Source organism: Embiotoca jacksoni, unplaced genomic scaffold, assembly GCF_022577435.1.
Source record: "Embiotoca jacksoni isolate LCO1_2020_lvr unplaced genomic scaffold, fEmbJac1.0.p SCAF_12, whole genome shotgun sequence".
In the NCBI taxonomy this organism is placed as follows: Eukaryota; Metazoa; Chordata; class Actinopteri; family Embiotocidae; genus Embiotoca; species Embiotoca jacksoni.
This window is the reverse complement of record NW_027185252.1, coordinates 2,952,470-2,971,299: the sequence shown is the minus strand read 5'-3', so window position 1 is coordinate 2,971,299 and position 18,830 is coordinate 2,952,470. Positions and strand designations below refer to the sequence as shown.

At 43.4% G+C, this 18,830-nt stretch overlaps 3 protein-coding genes across 7 annotated transcripts in view; 1 reads left to right on the top strand and 2 right to left on the bottom strand.

Moving 5' to 3' along the window:
- The window catches only part of ugp2b (UDP-glucose pyrophosphorylase 2b), a 29,232-nt gene extending 26,068 nt beyond the window's left edge, over window positions 1-3,164 (bottom strand). The window contains exons 1-3 of one of the 4 annotated variants that reach the window (XM_069144228.1): window positions 3,149-3,164; window positions 2,837-2,956; window positions 544-594 (exon numbers count right to left, since the gene is read on the bottom strand). Coding sequence is in view for 2 of the 4 variants with exons in the window: in XM_069144225.1 (XP_069000326.1) it covers window positions 544-594; window positions 1,957-1,975 (70 nt within the window). In the remaining 2 variants the exon portion in view is untranslated. Of the gene's footprint in view, window positions 1-543; window positions 595-1,956; window positions 2,178-2,836; window positions 2,957-3,148 lie in introns of those variants that run through there. The other 3 variants (XM_069144225.1, XM_069144227.1, XM_069144226.1) reach the window with 3 other exon arrangements.
- Window positions 3,165-4,121: 957 nt separating this feature from the next.
- Window positions 4,122-9,146, bottom strand: mdh1ab (malate dehydrogenase 1Ab, NAD (soluble)). The gene is made up of 9 exons (XM_069144224.1): window positions 9,044-9,146; window positions 8,355-8,453; window positions 7,847-7,943; window positions 6,796-6,971; window positions 6,565-6,687; window positions 6,292-6,468; window positions 5,724-5,837; window positions 4,979-5,068; window positions 4,122-4,690 (listed from the first exon to the last, which is right to left on the bottom strand). Exons 1-9 carry the CDS (start codon window positions 9,044-9,046, stop codon window positions 4,568-4,570), a joined length of 1,002 nt encoding a protein of 333 aa, XP_069000325.1. The 5' UTR covers window positions 9,047-9,146; the 3' UTR covers window positions 4,122-4,567.
- Window positions 9,147-9,257: 111 nt separating this feature from the next.
- wdpcp (WD repeat containing planar cell polarity effector) overlaps window positions 9,258-18,830 on the top strand; it is a 73,140-nt gene continuing 63,567 nt past the window's right edge. For both annotated transcript variants that reach the window (XM_069144222.1, XM_069144221.1), the window contains exon 1: window positions 9,258-9,749. The gene's annotated coding sequence lies outside the window, so the exon portion shown is untranslated. The remainder of the gene's footprint in view (window positions 9,750-18,830) is intronic.

The window sequence follows — 18,830 nt, the reverse complement described above, 5'->3', positions numbered from 1 at the left end:
TGAAAAATTAACTAAATTTATCCACAAAATGTAGAGAAATAACATAAGAATGCTACATCGTGAACTATCGGTTCTTTTTTTTTTTTTTTTTTTTGTCAATCCACGACTGAGTCCATGAAATCAAAATGTATAATTATCAGTTATAAAAAAAAACATAATAAAAACTCAAAACAACACAGTGACTCACTATCGCCCCCTAACGTACAAAGCGGTATTACCACACGGGACTTAAATCTTACATATTGCACCTTTAAAATGTACAATAATAGAAGTAATATCGATGCATACTGTATAATGGACAAAACATGCCCCCATGCTATTTATGACAGAGCAGCCAGGTTGAACTATTTATTTGATAATGATTTCAAAATGAAAAGTGGACATGCGAGTTTGAGAGACGTTACGAGTCCTCATGAATTCAATGTGGCGAGTCGGACGACACTGGAAAGATTCCCCCGGGACATTTCCCCCCCAGTGGTTTCGCCAAGTAGCAGAACTTGGCGCCCTGTAGCACCCCGTCAGAAACGACAACAGGAAACTAACCTTTCAGGTAAAATGTTTCAAGACAAATCCCAGGTCGCTGTGGATTGGCAGCTGATGGAAAAAGGAAGGATTTGTAGTTTACCAGCATCAAAGATTTCACAATCCCTGCACAAGGTTTTTTTTGTTTAATGTGTGGACAAAACAGTACTATTTCAATACATTGCTTTCACTTTTTGTCAACAAGCGGACAAAAAGCAGATCCTGACTATGTGCTGAGACAATAGAGGCTGTAAACCATTATGCTGTACTTCTCAATAAGCAATAGCTCTGTAGTTCATGGTTTAATCCATAACATGTGCCACTGTGATTAAATCTGTTAAAGTCAGCTAAACTTTTGAAGATGTAACCAGCAGATGTGGAAACAAATTTCACCTCATCATTCATTTCAATTGTTTTACAGAATTGCAGTCGTCTCGGTTGACTCATCATCCGGCGGTACCGTTTGGTTTAAAGATCCAAAAACAAGCAACACAAGAGGGTCGGTTTGTCCTGGAACGGCCGAGAGCCGCGTTGACGGCTTTAACTTTCTAAGTTACAGCTGCTTATTAAACAGCACGGACCGTTTATATAACCGGAAATGTTCAGTGATTAAAACGAGGTGTCATTGATGAATTATAATCCAGCAGAGTTGAAACAAAACCAGAGAATAAACTGGAAAACTCAGACTGACTGAAGCATTGAAGACTGGTACTGTACAAAAGGAGAGAGCTACAATAATTAGTCACCGAATCAATAGCTGAACAGATAATTCATCATTAACAACTATTTCGATGACTGATTATTACTTTGAGGCACTTTGCAATGAAAAAACTGAATAATAAACTGAAAATCTTAGTTGTCTAGTTGGGATAAAACGAGACAATTTAAACTGCAACTTCATCTTGGTGAAACACTGGTCGACATTTGTCACCATTTTCTGACAAATTAAAGACCCGGCAGCGAATCGAATAACTAACAACTTAATGGGTAATGGAAATAAAAGCTGGTCGCCGTCCTAAAGAAAACTGTCAAACATCAGAGGGAGCCAGTATTTGAAATTTTGACAGCTGCAAAACTGAGCAAGGTAGTCGCTTTGTGATTGATTGTTCTGTATGTGGGGCAAAACTTACAAGTCTCCGCAAGTTGATTAAAATACAACTCTGAAATAAAGGGAAGCAGAAAACATTTAAAAAATGCCAGAAAGGTAGGGGAAAAAATAACTTAAAAAAAAAAAAAAATCACATCAGGATATGTGATTGTCTCGGGAAAATATGTACCAGATGCTTTTAGTAAATGCAGAAAAAATAAAACAGGTATGGTCCTTTAAATCCACCCCAGATTATACATAGAAGTATGTGATTTCCCTTTCTTTTTTTTTTTTTTTTTAAAACATCTAAGGTCAAATGTAAAAATACCTTCTATGATAGGACTTACCTTCCACATAAAGTGCCATGTTTAAGCTGCCAAAGTAGGGACCAGTGCAGCAATAAATACGGTTAAATAATAAGATAAATCCAAAGCAGAGCAAAATGAACACGCTTCAATTGAGATATTCCAGCGAGCGTTGACCGTGAAAACTGAGAACATACATGAAAATGAGTACCAAAAAACAGAAAAAGTTTCCTTGAGGTATCCCCAAGAGCTCATTCATCCAGAGGTGCACCAGGTTTTTCCTTTAAAAAAAAAAAAAAAAAAAAAAAAAAAAAAAAAAAAAAGGAGGTGCATTCACCACTGAAGCTCCGGAGGATGAGACATCATGTGTGTGTGTGGGGGGGGAGGAGGAGAAAAAAAAAAAACAAGGACAAATTCATCTGATTTTCACGTCTCTCTCTGGACGGAAGCCAGGCGTCGTCCCCTGAACATGGACGCTGCAGCCGATCTGGGCTGGATCTTTTTACGGCTCCGCGTTAGTCAGTACTGTAAACCACGTCACAAACCTCTCGGCTTGTGACTCCCAACCTCTGGTCACAGTTTTTTCCACCGCCTCCCCCTCTCCTCCTCCCTCTCCTCCTCCTCCTCCCCCTCCTCTCCTCCACCCTCCAGTTTTTATTACCTTATTGCCAACAGACTCTGGGATTTATACCACGGTCCACTCAAGACACCGCGTCAATTATTAAACCGGCGGGATGACTCCTGGTCCGTGAACGCCACACGGGGGTGTAGGTGGTGATGGGGGGGAGGCAGCTAACAGAGCTAACCTGAAGACACCAACCCTTCCGCGGCCGGAATTGAGTGGTGGTTGTCGAAAGGTGAAGGGATAAAATTAAATAAAATTTAAAAAAAAAAACTAAAAAAAAAAACGCCGTTTTCTTACTGTGTGACTGAAGGATGCTGGCGGAGGACCAGTCGCCGGGGCCGGGGCCGGGGTCGGGGTCGGGGCCGGCCTGGACCTGGAGGTCTGGAGGATCACAGCGATCCCGCACAGGAGGCGACGCTGGAGGAGGGAGTGGAGGGAGGGGGGAGGGGGTACACTAAAAATATGTTTGTTTCTTATTGTTTTTTTTAACCCACTGTCACGTTAAAACACCGTGCTACTGCCCCCCCCTCCCCTCCCCCCTCTTTCGACGTCCCTTTAATGAAAAACACCGTAAAAGGGTAAAAAAAAAAATAAAAGTGAAGAACTTACAAAGACGAAGAGATAGTTTAGAAGATATCTCACTACTCAGGGGGGCGAATGGAAACGTTTGCGAGAGGATGTCAGCCAATGAAAAGGCTGCTTTTTTGTATGACGCAGCCATGGCAGCCAATAGAATTCTGCGACGTGCAGTATATGGGTTTCTGGCAATTCCGGGGTGGAAAAATGCTCGAAATGTTTTGGGGGTTAAAAAAAATAAATATAAATTTAAAAAAAAAAGATCCCGGTAAAAGAGGCCGTGTTTTCTCACCGATTTGTGCGTTTGCAGAATATCTTTTAAATACGGGTAAATATTTCTAAGCATATCCACATGTTATAATGAGTAAACCGGCTGATTCCTCTGGACACACCGGTTCTACCTCATTAATGTTGACCTGGTGAGTCATATTTGGTAAATTTGACCTCTTCAATCATTAACTATTTCTCAACAATGGCACGTTGTGAATTTAATCAATTGCAGATGTTACGTAATCAACCCTGACGCTGCTGGGAAAGGGAGAAAAAATAAATAAATGAGGAAATACTGCCCCTGTCTGGAGAAACTGTCAAATCACTCAATCTTACACAACTGTGTTTTCTTTTCTTTTTATAGTGTATTGATTGTATTTTTAAGTGCAGCTCAGACCGAGACAAATTTTCTCATAAGCAGGAGTGTTTTCTGTCGTTCAATCACGACTAAAACCCAATTTAGATTCACCAATTCACCAAACATGGAGAACGTGTAGGGCTGGGTGATATATACGTGTTATATCAGTGAATTTAATTTTAATATTTTGATATTGCCTTATTGTCTTTTATCTGTTTCAAAGGCTGCATAACAGTAAAGGGCTGTCATTTTGTAAAATAACCATTCTGTTCTAGCTTTTCTATTATTTGATTTTACCCACTTAGTCATTACTGATGATTATTTATCAAAGCGAAAAAAAAAAAGTGAAATTTAAAACCATCAAGAAACACAACCACATTGTTTTTAGTTTTTATTGTTTTAAGCTTTAAAGTCATCCATTCCCGTGTTTTTAAGGACTTGGTGCATCACTGACTTTACAAGTTGGTAACAACCATCCACTCACTTACCCACAGAGAAAAAAAAAATATTGGAAAATAGTTAGTAACAAATTCAGTGGACTTTCAGTTTATACTAAATACTTAAAGTGGAGTTATACTTATGTTGGTTTTGACCTAACAATCATTTGTAGCCAAAGTGAACCTCGATACTTCCTTTTGTGAATACGTTTGGCTACGCAGCACGCCATCGCAACGCACAAGTATAAATCCAACTTCACACTCATAAACACGGACTCGTTCTCTCACACACAGTGATGCAGGAGTTCCTGGAGTGCTTTATCACAACCGAGCGTCTGGAGCTTTGGGGCTGTCTAAGTGTTGCTGTGGCGGCCCTGAGGAGTCTAGTCATACTCCCAGGAAAGACACGGCTGTGTCCCTCTCCTCCAGCAGCTCTGCTGCTGTGGCGTCCATCTTCGTTCGGGAAAAGTCGTTGACGGCGAGACCTTCCACGATCTTCCAGGACTTGTTCTGAGGGGAAAGAGGGCACCTTGTTCAGTTTTGTATTTTGGAGACACACAGTTGATAAAAAAAAAAAAAAAAAAAAAAAAAAATCCTCCAAGCGTTATTCTCTCCAGTTTAATCAAAGTCAAATCTTTACTTGACAAAATATCCACTGATGAAGGCGTCTATTTTCTGAAACCACAGTGAGTTCATTGTTTCATACTTTCAGGACAAACAAAACGCAGTTTATTACAAGCCAACAGCTGTAATTGAAAACATACTGCAGGCTCGAACACAATGTTAGACCAGTCTTACTTGGATCTGGACAGGGAATGAGTAGATGAGGTCTTCTGGGACTCCATAGGAGTTGCCAGAGGAGTAAACACCCATGGAGGAGAACTCGCCCTAAAAACAAACACAAAAGAGGAGAAACTGGTTCAAAAACAACATGTCAAATACAATGCAGCTCATTCCAGATACAATAACTCGTCATCGCCAATGTAAAAAGTTAAATAAACTTCACGGAGCCAAATGTAATCTGTCAGAAATCAAAGTAACAAAACAGGACTTTTACTTTCTTTCACCATTAAGAATATCAGGGAAGTAAATACATGGACGGACTTTAACTGTATTGTTAGCCACAAACTTCTGCGACCAGATGCATAAAAGTCAGCGGAAACTAAAACCCTCAAAAGAAATATGCTCATAGACTCGTGAAATGATGTGAAACGACCCGATTTTAAACTTGCAGTTAGCCACAAGGAAATATCGGCTCACTTTCCACTCAACAAGTCTCTTAATAACAACAACGCCAAATTTTAACCTCATTGTTCAATGTAAAAAAATAGAAATACATAAAAGGCTCGGTTATCATAACTTCATTTGCGAGGTGTGTTGATTGCAATAAATTATCTGCAGTACCAACGACAACAAAGTGAGAATTAATAGTTTTACGCATGCGGCCTGCGCTATTATTACAGCTGCGTCTCGCCACAACACGGCTACGAGCTGACGTTCCCGACGTGTAACAGCCGCAACACTAAATGAACGTGGCGTTTACCTCGGGGGTGCCGGACCAGATGTCTCTCATGTGGTCACAGATGGCCTTGGCTGCAGACATGGCGCTGGAGAGCTTCCTGGCCTTGATGACAGCGGCGCCCCTCTGCTGCACCGTCTGTCGGATAAGAACAGGGAACGGTTTAATGAGAACGCAGCGGCAGGTCCAGTGTGAGCAGGAGAACTGAAGCGTATAAAAATGACAGTTTAGAGAGTTCACTCACTGCAACGTCTGTGTTGAGGCGTGCAGGTAGCTTTGGCCTCGTTTGTCACCAATTGGGAGTTCGAGGATAAATTATGTGCAGCCGTTATCTCTGGAGTTTTGTCTGTGGTGCTCAAAGCACCAAAATAACGACCGGATTTTGAAAAAACTAAACCGCAAACAATTAGTAATTTTCCCTCCTGTGACCAAAACGTGTGTTAAAAAGGCCAACACAGCTCTCACATTGACTATTCAGACAATAAATTGTCCTTAAAACGTGATCGTATTTCCATGTCATCTATGATTTTGCTCTTTACTTTAGTCAAATGTTTGTTATAATTTAGCTTTGAGCTCGTAACCGTCAACTCACCGCGATGAAATCGCCTTTGAGCCAGCCGTCGTCCTTGACGGCGTCGAAGCAGGCGAGCTCGCTGCCGGACATGTTGACCAAGCAGTGGTGCACGTCTGGGTACTGGGTGGACGAGTGGTTGCCCCAGATGATCACGTTCCTCACATGAGTGGCAGGAACGCCGCAGCGCATCGCCACCTACGGGACGGAGAGTAAATTCAGCTTTCACGGAAATGGAAAACGGACTTTGGAGTTTAGCGTGTGAAGAGGAGAGCTTAAAAAAAAGGACTGAACCTGAGAGCGAGCCCTGTTGTGGTCCAGACGGGTCAGGCAGGAGAAGTTCTCTTTGGGGATGGAGGGAGCAGACTTGGCTGCGATCAGACAGTTGGTGTTGGCGGGGTTTCCCACAACCAGCACCTGGAAACGCACAAACACTTTCCCGTTGGAGAACTTTTTTACATCTTCGGCAGAAGAACAACAGTTCAGCCTGCAACAAGCAGAGAAAGGAAATGTGCATGTCGTTACCTTGACGGTCTTCTTGGCGTACTTCTCCAGGGCGGTCCCCTGGCTCTTGAAGATGGCCACGTTGGCTTTGAGCAGGTCCTTCCTCTCCATGCCGTCCCTCCTGGGCATGGAGCCCACCAAGATGGCTGCGTCCAGGTCCTTGAAGGCCACCTCCTCCTTGTCAGTGGGGATGATATCTGTGGAGACGGAAAACGAATCACTGTTGTGATTTCATTCCCCGTTTGGTTCCTTGACAGTTTTTTTTTGGTTTTTTTTAAATCACCAAAACTACATAAGGTTTTTAATTTATAAAGCAGTGGATTTCACCAACTTTACCACCTAAACAGATGTTCAGTTTTTTTGTTTTTTTAAATCAAGTCAGTGTACTGTAAGTGCTAAACAATCCTTTGTGTACATAGTAAACTCATATATTGTCTCTTGGCAGTCGGCCTTCCTACGATACTTTAAATTTAAATAACGCCAAACCAAACTTTATGAATATTTTCCCATCCTTTCTAAAATCATACACGCATACGATGTTGGAGAAAACGTATTTAGGACGTTTCCCCTCGTGTGAGCGGTTTTGTGATTGGCCGGGCCCATCTCGGTGCACGGAGCGTTGTCTTTGCACCACAGTTGGTTAATACAGGGGCCTCTCACAGCCCCCCGTCCAAACAAAGCAAAGGACGGCACCATTTCAAAGGAAAAATTCCAGGTCACAATGGAGATGGCACATAATGGCGCCTCACGACTGACGGCATAACAGCCAAAAAAAAAGAAAACCGGTAGAAACCGGCGTCCATATTCATCAAGTGTCTCAGAAAACAAAACTAAAAACGTGCAGAAATTCTGTCGCGTGTCTGGTCCTCGGAGTAAAAGAAGTTTTCAACGATATCGATTAATAAAAATAAAAAAATCCTGTATTTACAAAACTGCATGCAAATCTAAAGCACTTTAAATCAAATGGCATTTAAAGCCTCCAGAAACCTATAAAACACGCACGGAGACCTTTTCCACGATGGTGACACGCACTTATTTTTATTTGTGTTTTGTCACGGCATTAAGCGATTACCTCTCAGAAGTGGGAGGGCACAGTCCTGCAGCTCCATGACAACGCCCTCCAGGACCGGCAGCATCGGGGTGATGTCCAAAAGGAGCAAGACGATTGGCTGGTAGAAGAAGACGGGAGGAGAACGTACGGGGGGGGGGGGGGGGGGGGGGGGGGGTGTCACGCAATACGATGAATGAAATGTGCTGGACTGAATTCAAATGCATTCAGATAATAATTCCTGTGACATGTCAGCGGGAGACTTAGTCGTCTCCGGGACAAAGCGCGAGGACCTAATGCGGCTCACGGACGTCGGCGCGTGCCAAATGGATCAGGTGGTTTTAAAGTTGGCCCTAAGTCTCTTGGACCGAGATCCATTTCACCGACTTCAAGGACAATCCCGGTTTGTCCCAAGGCCACACGAACGAACCGGTGCGTTCTGATTAATTCCCACAGGTGCAACATCTGTTCAACCCCCCTAATTAAAAGGATTTGAGTGCCTTAAGAAAGCGAGACAAAAGGCCGTCCTTACCTGATCTTTGCCAAAGACATCTCCTTTGGCGATGCTGAACAGCAGGGAATAGGCGATCTGCCCGGCAGCGCCGGTCACCAGAACTTTAATAGGCTCAGACTGCAAGACACAAAAGCAAAGACAGTTAACGCCACTAATGTTGATTTAATATTGAGAGGACAGGTGGGAAAGTGTCCCAACGCACGTGGGCCGGGTGTCCATTCTTGTCTGCAGGATTTACTAAAAGCAAAAGGGGGTCAGTTCAAAAATAGACCCTCTGCCCTCCACGTAGGACTCGGTGTTACGTAACAAACCAGGATATACTTAGCGTATCCAAGTTCATCGCCATCTTTACCTTTCACTCAACGACATTCATTTAACCCCTTCAAAAATAAATAAATAAATAAATAAAACACAAAGCTATCGAAGCAGCAAATTACAAAAGTGCAACACTAATAATACAAGTGGCATTTAAAATAAAAGAAACGTGTAAGTGCTCGTTTTTTGTTTATTATTATTATTTAACAAGTCAAGACGAGTATCGTTAAAAAAATTAAAAAAAATAAAATAAAATAAAAAGCAACAACGCCAATAACTTTAACTAAGTTTGGATAAGTTAGTGAACTTCCTGTCGGATCAGCTGGACTGACGGCGGGTTACAAAGGCATTGCGGAAAAACACCACCCGACATGTTTGCTGGCTGTACTCACCATACTGACACGGTGTCCCGGGACGCTGCTGTCGCTCCCCACTCGTCCGGTCAAGCCGCAGCTCGCTCCTATTTAACGCCGTCGGTTCATCGCGACACTTGGAACCGACGGACGGCAGACGGAGGGGTTTGTGGGTAATTGTAGTTTTTTTGTTTTTTTTTACATCGTTTCTGTAGTTCATCGTCAAAAACGAAGAAACGAGTCTCGAAAAAAAAAAAAAAAAAGATGAAATTAACATTAACGCGTTTACCTATCGGGTACAAAAACCCTCCACCGGATATGAATTTGCATCGCTGGTTTTTGTGTACCACGCTCCTACGGCGGTGCTAGTTAGCATTAGCCTTTTTTTTTTTTTTGCAGTTGCTTAGCGACCTGATTCCAGCCAGCTGGCTAGCTAAGCGAGCTAAGCAAACGACGCTCGTCGGGTTAACTTCAGCTTCGCTTCTCGTCATGAAGATCAACAAACGACCGATTTTATTAAGCGTAGTTAAGTTTCTACAAGTTATCCTCACGAGATGAAACGTGTTCAATATAAACCTCTACCGTGGCGTTATCAAACCTGGACGGAAGCAGAGCAACTCGGTGATGTTTACGGTGAAAAGCACGTGTTAACTTATTAAGTTAAAATAATAATAATAATAATAATAAGAAAGGAAAAACGCCGACAAAACACTGAAGAAGCAGCAAGAACAACTTTTAACTAAAGGTAAGTTGATGACAGTCAAACTGACTTATTACTTCATTTGGTTTCATTTGAGTGTTTGATTGACTCCCAAACTTTTATTTATTTTATTTAAAAGTCATCAAATATCAGACAGTCTTTGTTTCTCAGAAGCAATAAGGGACAACAGGGTGAAGCAGACTAATAAGTGAAAGATTGCCCATCTCTCTTTATTCTGTTGTTAAATTATTATTATTATTATTATTATTTAACAGGATTTATTCGAGTTTTATCTGTTTGCAAATCTGTCTCTTCCTCTGTGGTTCTTTATGGAAAAGAAACGTAAAGTGTTTATTTTTACTATCGTGTTTTAAGAGCAGTGTTATCTGAGCCTGGTCATCAATATTTCACAATCTCATTACAGGCTCATTACATGACCTGAACAAAACGCAGAGGAGATGGTGTTACACACCGGCTGGCATCAGACTGTGATCTTATAACTAGTCACTGGTTGAAACAGATTTTATTTATTTGTTTACTTTATCCTTCATAGATTCAGTCACTTGTGGGACGCACAAATGAGTACAACTCTTGGGGTTATTTGGTGATTTTAAATTGGCCTGAATGTGAGTATGAATGGTTGTCTGCGTTTCTGTGTTGAAACAGTAAAAAAAATAAAATAAATAACATGCATAGTGGTGGAAAATTGGAGTCTGTAGTGTCGTGACCTGTCTGGTTATCAGGGATCATGAGGACTGCTGACACGCTGTCTTACAAAATAAGATCATGATAACATCACAAATGTAAATAAACTAGATATAATTGATATCCCTGGGGCATTTTATATATTATATTGCAATAAAAGGATGATATAGGATTTGTTGGAAAGTTGTTAATAAGTTGTTTTTTTTCTCTACTTCCACAAAAGTTTAATGACACACGTAAATGTTTTTAAGCCTCCTAGATGATAATTTGAGTTCAGTTTTTACTGACAGCGGGGTGGTGATAATACTGTTGTTAAAAGACAGTGTCTAGCTGTCTTATGTCATCCTAATATTTGTCCTCTCTCCCACTGTTCTGCCTCTAAACTAATGACACAAAATAAACTCCACCCGCCACCGATCCTCCATCCGAAGCCTCCAAAACCAGCCTTGCTTTTCATGCTCCCATCTGCCGGTGACGGGCGGCTGACACGGACACTTCCCTTCTCAAAAGGTTCTGTGTTTGAAGCCCGGATTCATCGCTGTTTGAAACAGCTGCCGCGGCCTGACAGCGTTCCCCCGAGCTCCGGTTACGTTTTTTTTGTGTTTTTTTTTTTTACCCCTCTGCGTGGCGTGTGCTTGTGTCATGGGTGTCGGTACAGGACAGAGAGGTGCTCACAGCGATCTGTGACAAAGCGCTGTTGTTTAATCACACTGTAGGTATATTAGATTAATTGGATTGGCCTTGAAATGTCTTCTTTTTTTTAATTTTTTTATTTAATTGCCTGCTATTTCCAGACTAAGTAAGACGTTGTCCGCTGCCCAGATAGGTGAAGGACGAGTGGCATCCTCCTAACAATGTTTTGCTTGCAGTTGTCTCGTAACATTTAGTATCAGTTGAACATTACTTGTGTTTCGCTTTTTTTCTTTATGCGCTAAGCAACACAATCAGTTACCTTTTTAGGGGGAATTATGATAAAGTAATGGAATTTAAAAAGATTGTAAGACTATATTCTCATATTAACAGTATCAAGTGACGTTAGGTGATAATATGTCAGTGGTGTGTTTACTGTTTGCTGCGTTGCCCCAAAGTGACCAAAAGGAAATCAATTAATGCTGCAAAATTGACATCATTACGTTTTATTTTAATGATGACCTGTAAAAAAAAACTGCAAAGATAGTCTAGGAATAGTTTGCACAGAACAAAGAATGCTGCTGTAAGACTTGAACAAAACATAATTGTTTATATTTTAGTGTGCCATGTTGGAAAATTATAATATTTAGTTTGAGGTAATGAAAAAGTTTCAGAGCTAAATACTAGAATTAATTCGCAAACTTGATCCCTTCGAAACCTTTCGTACCTTTTGACTGGTTGGTCCCGAGGAGTAAAAGTTTTTCTGTCCCGAAGTGTAGAAATGACGCCACCTGTCGCACGCAAGACATCAGGAATAAAAACATTAACGCCTGAGGGAAGATTAAAAGAAAACTGAACCGGAGGTTAATCTTTTATTTAAGCCTTTTGATTATGTTACACTTTATATTGTTATAGTCCTTGTGAAGTGCAGGGCCGGTTAAGTATTGATCACTCTCTTAACCTCTCTTTGTTGCTGCCGTGACATTACAAGACTGACACTGACGGAGCCCTGAATCTATATATAGATTTAAATGTGCCGCTCAACATCCGTATTGATGAATCTGGTAGAAAACATGCTGGTATTTGAGTTTGTCCGCTGTTCCCCTGTCGTACTTCTGTTTTAGCTGCTTAAAGATGACGTCATTCTGCGTTTTTAAGAGCCCACACGGAGCTTCATATCCGGGATCGACTTTGCTGATGTCGGGCAACCCTCAGTCTGTCCGCAATATTGTTTGTTATCAAGATATTCATTTGCCTTTTGTGCACTTTTGAATCCGTTGAACCTACGTACCGACCGAAAAATCAGCTGAAACCCCCTCGAGTTTGAAATGAAAACATGTGGCAGTTGCGAACATGCACATTTGGAGGAGTCTGCTGTTGCTGTTATTTGACGAGCCTGACTCCGATGTTTAGTTTCTTCTCCGCAGTCAAGTTGACATGAGGGGATTAGGCATACTTTGTCTTTGTAAGAAAGGAAATCAGAATGCAACCAAAAACAGCAGCGGCACACACGATAATATCTGGTGCCAGTTTGCACACTGGCCTGATCCTGTGCGTGTGTGTGTGTGTGTGTGTGTGTGTGTGTGTGTGTGTGTGTGTGTGTGTGTGTGTGTGTGTGTGTGTGTGTTGTGAAAACAATCGGCATTGTGGGTGTTTTGGAGCCCCACTGAAGCGAGGGTGGGGAGGCAAAGTTCACACGTGCACAAATCCTGAGCCGCACACACACACATATACACACGCATATATATATACACACATATATACACGCACTTGGGAGAGTGAGCGTGCTCGATGCCCGGCGATGCCTAGATTTTACACATGCACCCGTACGCCGTTACATACACCGTCACGCTCCGAGCTGGGAAAATCTTGAGAAAGTGCACGACGGCATGTCCTTTGTCCACTCCATCTCCTCCTCTTTTTTTTTTTTTTGTGTGTGTTTTTTTTTTTTGTTCCCTCGTCTTTACACCTCCCTCATCTCCGCCCTGTGTGTCCGCTCCCACTTTATCTTCCCACTTATTCCGCTCCTCCACTTGTCCCTGCAGAGTGCACCTGAGTGACCCTGTTACGTCGGCAGCCGGGAGGCAGATAGCCGGCACACCCGCCGGCCTCAATATCGCCCTCTTATCTGCCTTGCTGGACCAAATAGCCCTCGCAGTGTACCAGCAGACACGGGGAGATAGCAGGTTGCATACACACAAAGTGCACTCGCAAACAACACATACAATACAAAAAAAACAACAAAACACAAAGCAGATAATTACATCATCGTCACTGCTATCTCCCATCACATTTAACTTCTGTATCCCTGTGCCATCACCTTTCACATTGGGGGTGTGTCTGTGTCTTCCAGTTCTCAGATCAGCTGATGAGGCTTTAGATCAGGTGGAGCAGATGATTATTGTGCCTTTGTTATCTACACTGTAATGCAGACAGTAGCTGTGTTGTTTAAAATGAACCCCGTGGCCCCGTCCTGTCGTTTGCTTGTAATTCGCAGTAACCGTGATAATGCACTAGGTGTCAGTATACGGCTGTAGGTAACCAGTCGCTTCCTGGCTGTCACTTCTCCTAGCACTTGGACAGAGGTGGTTGATGGATTTGTATTAAAGACTCTGCAGAAGCACTTGTTGCTGCAGCTGTAGTCTTGCCTTTAAGAACTGGGATTATGACCAGACAGTTGTCAATTCAAAGACTCGTACTGAAATTGGATAACTATTTGACACTTTTTTTTTTGCTTTAACAAAAATGTTAATAGTACAGTTTAATACAAGACTGTACTTTTTGCGAGGCTAACCTCACTGCTATATAATAAATATGTATTTATATAAATCAATGGCTTTGGCTGGAGCATAATGCAGCAACATACGCCTCGAAAGCGTACAGACTGTTTCTATAACATCTATATAACATATCTCTTTTAAAACACAATTCCCAAAGTGATTGTGATACATGGAGATCATATTAAAAACCATCAGGAAAGAAATCATCCGTCTCATGAAAACCATTGTGTCGCCTTTTAAAAGGCTTTTCTATGATGATTCACACCAAAAAAATAGTCGTCAGGATCAGACTCTTTTTCGCCCAAATAGTTGCGTGTTGTGTTTTTTTTTTATTTTTCCTTTTTATTTAGTTGCTATATGACTTAAGTTTAACCCAATAACTCATTTAGTAAGCTAAACAGAACTGCGAACATCTTCTAAATACACCTTTGCAAAGCTGATAAATCATGAATTGTTTTGTTTTTTTCTCCCAGAACAAGCTTGCAGATCCATCGAAGCTTTTATAATTGTGCGGTTTCGGCCCGTTTGGGCCTGGAGGTGTACGAATGTTTCCGATCGGCCTTATTAGGTCGTAGTCTGTCTCACTGTCTGTCTGCGAGTGAAACCGGAGAAGGACTTCGTTTCGAGCCAAGTGTTGGTGAAAAAAACCCACAAAAAAAACCATAGCCAAGCCCTCAATCAGAAAGAACACAGACCTCACTAACTAACTTCTTGGCACTGATGCAGAACTATTCAATTAAATCTCCTAATGTACACACACACACTGAGCCGTCCTCGGAGGTGCGTTTCCTCCTCCGATCGAGCCTCGACTCCTCTCCGCCACTCTCCCTCCCTCGTTCTCCCAGAGGTGTTTGCATAGGGAAATGGTCCGTGAAATGGATTTGATGGAATCAAACTCCATATTAAGACAAATACATATTTCACAGCAGTTGATGGACTGATTGATGGGGCTGCGTCTTCATTTCCTCTGTGCGTCACCGCCCGAAGGAGATCTTTATCAGAAGCGGTAACGTGAAGGGTCGTGGCTCGGCTTGTTTTCGGAGAGGTGACGTTCACCTGTCGTGTTGTGACTTTGAATGATTCTTGGTGGGAGTATCTGGGTGTCTCTAGCTCGTTTTTTTTTTTTTTATTTTTTTTTTTTGTCTTTCTACTGCACCTCTTCCCTAGTGGCCACCACTAGGGGGCACCAAATTACCACATGTTGACATTCTGCATCAGACCTAGCTGAAAGCTCGCTCTCCTTTCCCCCCTTCGCCGTTGACAGCAACCGACACACTCGAAACTCACTGAAGGGTGACCAGAAATGCGGCAGCAACAGTGTCCTGGACGCACAGCCGGTCGATGTGGCGGCAGAGTCACATAGGAGAGGGTGGAATGTTTTTTTTTTTTTTTTTTTTATATATCAATGCAACTGTTGTTTTAACACAACAAGGCTGGCTGGAAAAAAAAACAAAAAAAAAAACGCCCCAGCTCGCCCACTCGCACCACCTTTCATTAACTTCAAAACCCAAATCCATCCAACTGGACCGGTGACGGCAACTCGCTGCCGATGCTGGCGGTCACACCCCTCTGCACACCCATAATGGGCTGCGGCACAATTGGGGGCCACGTAACCGACAACATTCCTGGTCCTTCCAAGAGGCCGGTTGCCTGCAGGTTACCAGCCACGCCGCTCGTCCCTGTTTGTCTGCACTCTCTAAAAAAAAAAAAAAAAAAAAGGAAAGAATGTTTTCCCCCCACAACATGGCTGTGTGGGGATTAAGGCCCATTCTGAGTGGCCCCGGGTCGTGCAGCAGATGTTAGCCAGGATAGCGCTCGTTGCCGTGCCGACAGCGAGCCGGCGGGATCGGCCCGCCCAGGCGACGTTAAGCCCACGTATGTGTTTTGGGGAGAGGAGGTGGGAGGTTTTGGGGGGGGTGGGGTGTGTGTGTGTGTGTGGGGGGGGAGGTACACACAGAATGGCGGTGGGAAATTTGTCACAGTGGTCGCACGCTAATTCATCTACACTGTCCGCGATCGTCACCACGCACACGTTCGTGGGACGCCGCAGAGCAGCACATGGCACGTTGAAACTGTGCGACTCCAGCACGGGACGTCCAGGCCCCTCGCTGGCTGGACGCTATTGTTAAAATATGTTCATTGATATATAACGAGGCGATATTTTTGTGCTGTATTCGCAGTCTAGTTGCACGTCATCGAATAGCTTCCTCGTGGAAACGACGGCCCTCCCAGGCTGATGTTTTACTGCCACGTGTTGTTTTAACTGCTGACGGGTAAAAGAAATACCATCGTACGCGGGAAAGGAGGAGAAATTCGTCAAAAAGGGCACAAAAAAAAACAACTTAAAAAGCCGCTGTTCATATTTCTGACAGCCAGCTGTTGCTGTTTAACCTGCAAAAAAACCCCGCTGTGAACTTTATTTGAATTGTGGGCGTGGGGTTGTGCGGCCGTTTGATGTGAAAGACGAGCCCGGTCTCTTTACGTCAGCGGAGTCTAACTGCAGGGTGAATGTGTTTAACATGGGGCCCAGCGCAGGACCCTGTGGTACTCACAACCGTCGGGCTCAATGGGAAGAGGATACAGGGTCTGACAAGACATGACTTGACCCAGCAGCACAGGCAGAGCCCCACTATTGTCCTGCACACACAACAGAAATCAGGCTGGTAGAATTTCCCCTTCTGTGTGTGTGTGTGTGTGTGTGTGTGTGTGTGTGTGCGTGTGCGTGTGTGTGTGTCAAAGTGAAGTGAAGTGAAGATGGGACTTCTTGGCTTCTTGAGGGCAGAGCACAACACTGACAAACAGGGTGTCAGTGCGAGTGTGTGTTTTAAGTCAGCGCGCTCGTGTGTGTGTGTGTGTGTGCGCGTGTGTGTGTGTGTGTGTGTGTGTGTGCGTGCGTGTGTGTGTGTGTGTGTCTGTGTGCGTGATGGGGCACAGGCCATAATGACTGTACTCTCTGAGGGCGAGTGTTGGGTAGGGCACGGGTGTTTTCACGCACTGCTGGATGTTTGGGCTTTCTGACAGATGGAGAATAGCCAGATGTGTGTGTGTGTGTGTGTGTGTGTGTGTGTGTGTGTGTGTGTGTGTGTGTGTGTGTGTGTGTGTGTGTGTGTGTGTGTGTGTTTTTGTGCGCACGGTTGTCTTATTTCGGGGGCTTCCATTCTGCTGATTTCAAACATCAGCAGCAGCTTGACTGACCCTTTACTGCAGGCGACAAATTATCAGACAGGAAGTACTTCCCCCCCCCCCCCCCTCACCCCCCAACGCTCAAAGTGTGTCGGGAAGCTGTAGAGGAACAAAAGACTTTATTTCCTATTTTGCCAACTGTCTTTTCAAGCAAAGTGTTGCCGTGTATTTGTATGACTACGCCGCGTACCTGTCATGACAACCAGAGGGAAACTGGTTGTGTCTTCCTCATCTTCATCATGTGTCATGTGTCCAACGTCAAACTTATTGTGACTGAACGTGGAAAACAAGTCATGCAATGCCCGCGTATCTTCAAAAGTAAACGTACTTGAGCATGAGGTGAAAGTAAATATGAATTTGTTTGTGGTTTTCAGAGCCTTAAAAAAAAAAGTGTTTCCATTTTTACTACTTTTAACCTTTTAAAAAGTCCCTATGAAAGCAGTTGACTTAACTGGTTTTCCTGCTATTAAGAAAAATCCAAAATTTGTCCCTAAACGGCAGAAAGAAAGGTTTCATTCAACTCGTAATTAGTTTTCTATTATCAAGTAAATTACATTTCATTAATAGTAAATTATACTTTGGGGATTTAACTGCATTGTCAACTGAATACCTTCAGGAGTTTTGACGGATGGTCAGACAAGTTAGGCCGTTTCATAACAATAATAATGCTGATTTTAGAAGAACATTTGATTATTGCGGTTGCCGTCATAGAATTAGTTTTATTCCGTTGATTGTTTTTGCTTGTAGTCCCTGAATAGAACTTCGAAATAAATAAATAGAAAGTCCAAAACCCCACTGGCTCGCCTTGAGATCACACTAAATGTTTCTTTGACCCTGCAGTGATAAAGTATGACAGACAACTGCCAGGTAAAGTGAAGAGGAGCTGAGGGTAGATGCTCGAAAGGATTTTATTTCACCTTACAGACGGGAGAGTGCTTTGCAGCAAAGAGGGGTGAGGCGGGGGAGCGAGGGGGGGGTGGGGGGGAGTGGCAGAGATATGACACCGGCGTCCATCTTCCGAGGTCACGGCAAAGAGAAGCGACCTCTCGGTCCGAGTGCCATCGACGTCCCACCACTCGGCGCCACGTCAACCTGTCAGAGGCGCCGATAGGCAGAAGGGAAGGCGCGTCCCGCCGAGAGGTGTCCGAGGTGTCATGGCCTCGTCTCCCAGGTGACAGACAGCGCGTGTGTGAGTGTGTGACGGGGAAATAAGACCGCTGAGAAGTCTAGGGGACGTTCGCCGTGACCTTTCGTTTTGCTGGGGTCCATCTCGCTCTGTGCATCTGACAACAACTTTAAAGGCCCCCTCGTCTTCCTGAGCCCCTGACAGGTGTGTGTGTGTGTGTGTGTGTGTGTGTGTGTGTGTGTGTGTGTGTGTGTGTGTGTGTGTGTGTGTGTGTGTGTGTGTGTGTGTGTGTTGCACAGCAGGAAAGCTTCAGCTAAGCTGTATGTGTCTATGTGGGTGCGTACAGACTCGAAAAATAGATCTCCAAGATGTTTTTGTCCCCAAACATTTTGCCGCGATTTGTCGACGGCAACAAAACTATAAAAATATTTACGGGTTTGTCCTTTTAAATTTCGTATTTCATCGGAGTGAAATCAGTTGTGTAACGACTGCGCGAATGTGCTGCACACACCGAGTAAGTATTTGTACACGGACTCGTTGGTTTTCATCGGTTTGAGCCTCGTGTTTTTGTGTTTTCATGCGTGTGTCCGCACACATATGGACATATTTCATAATTTGTGTGTGTGTGTGTGTGTATGTGTTTATAGACGTGTGTTTGTGGTCAGGAGGTGAGGGGCAAACAACGGGGCACCGAACAGCTTA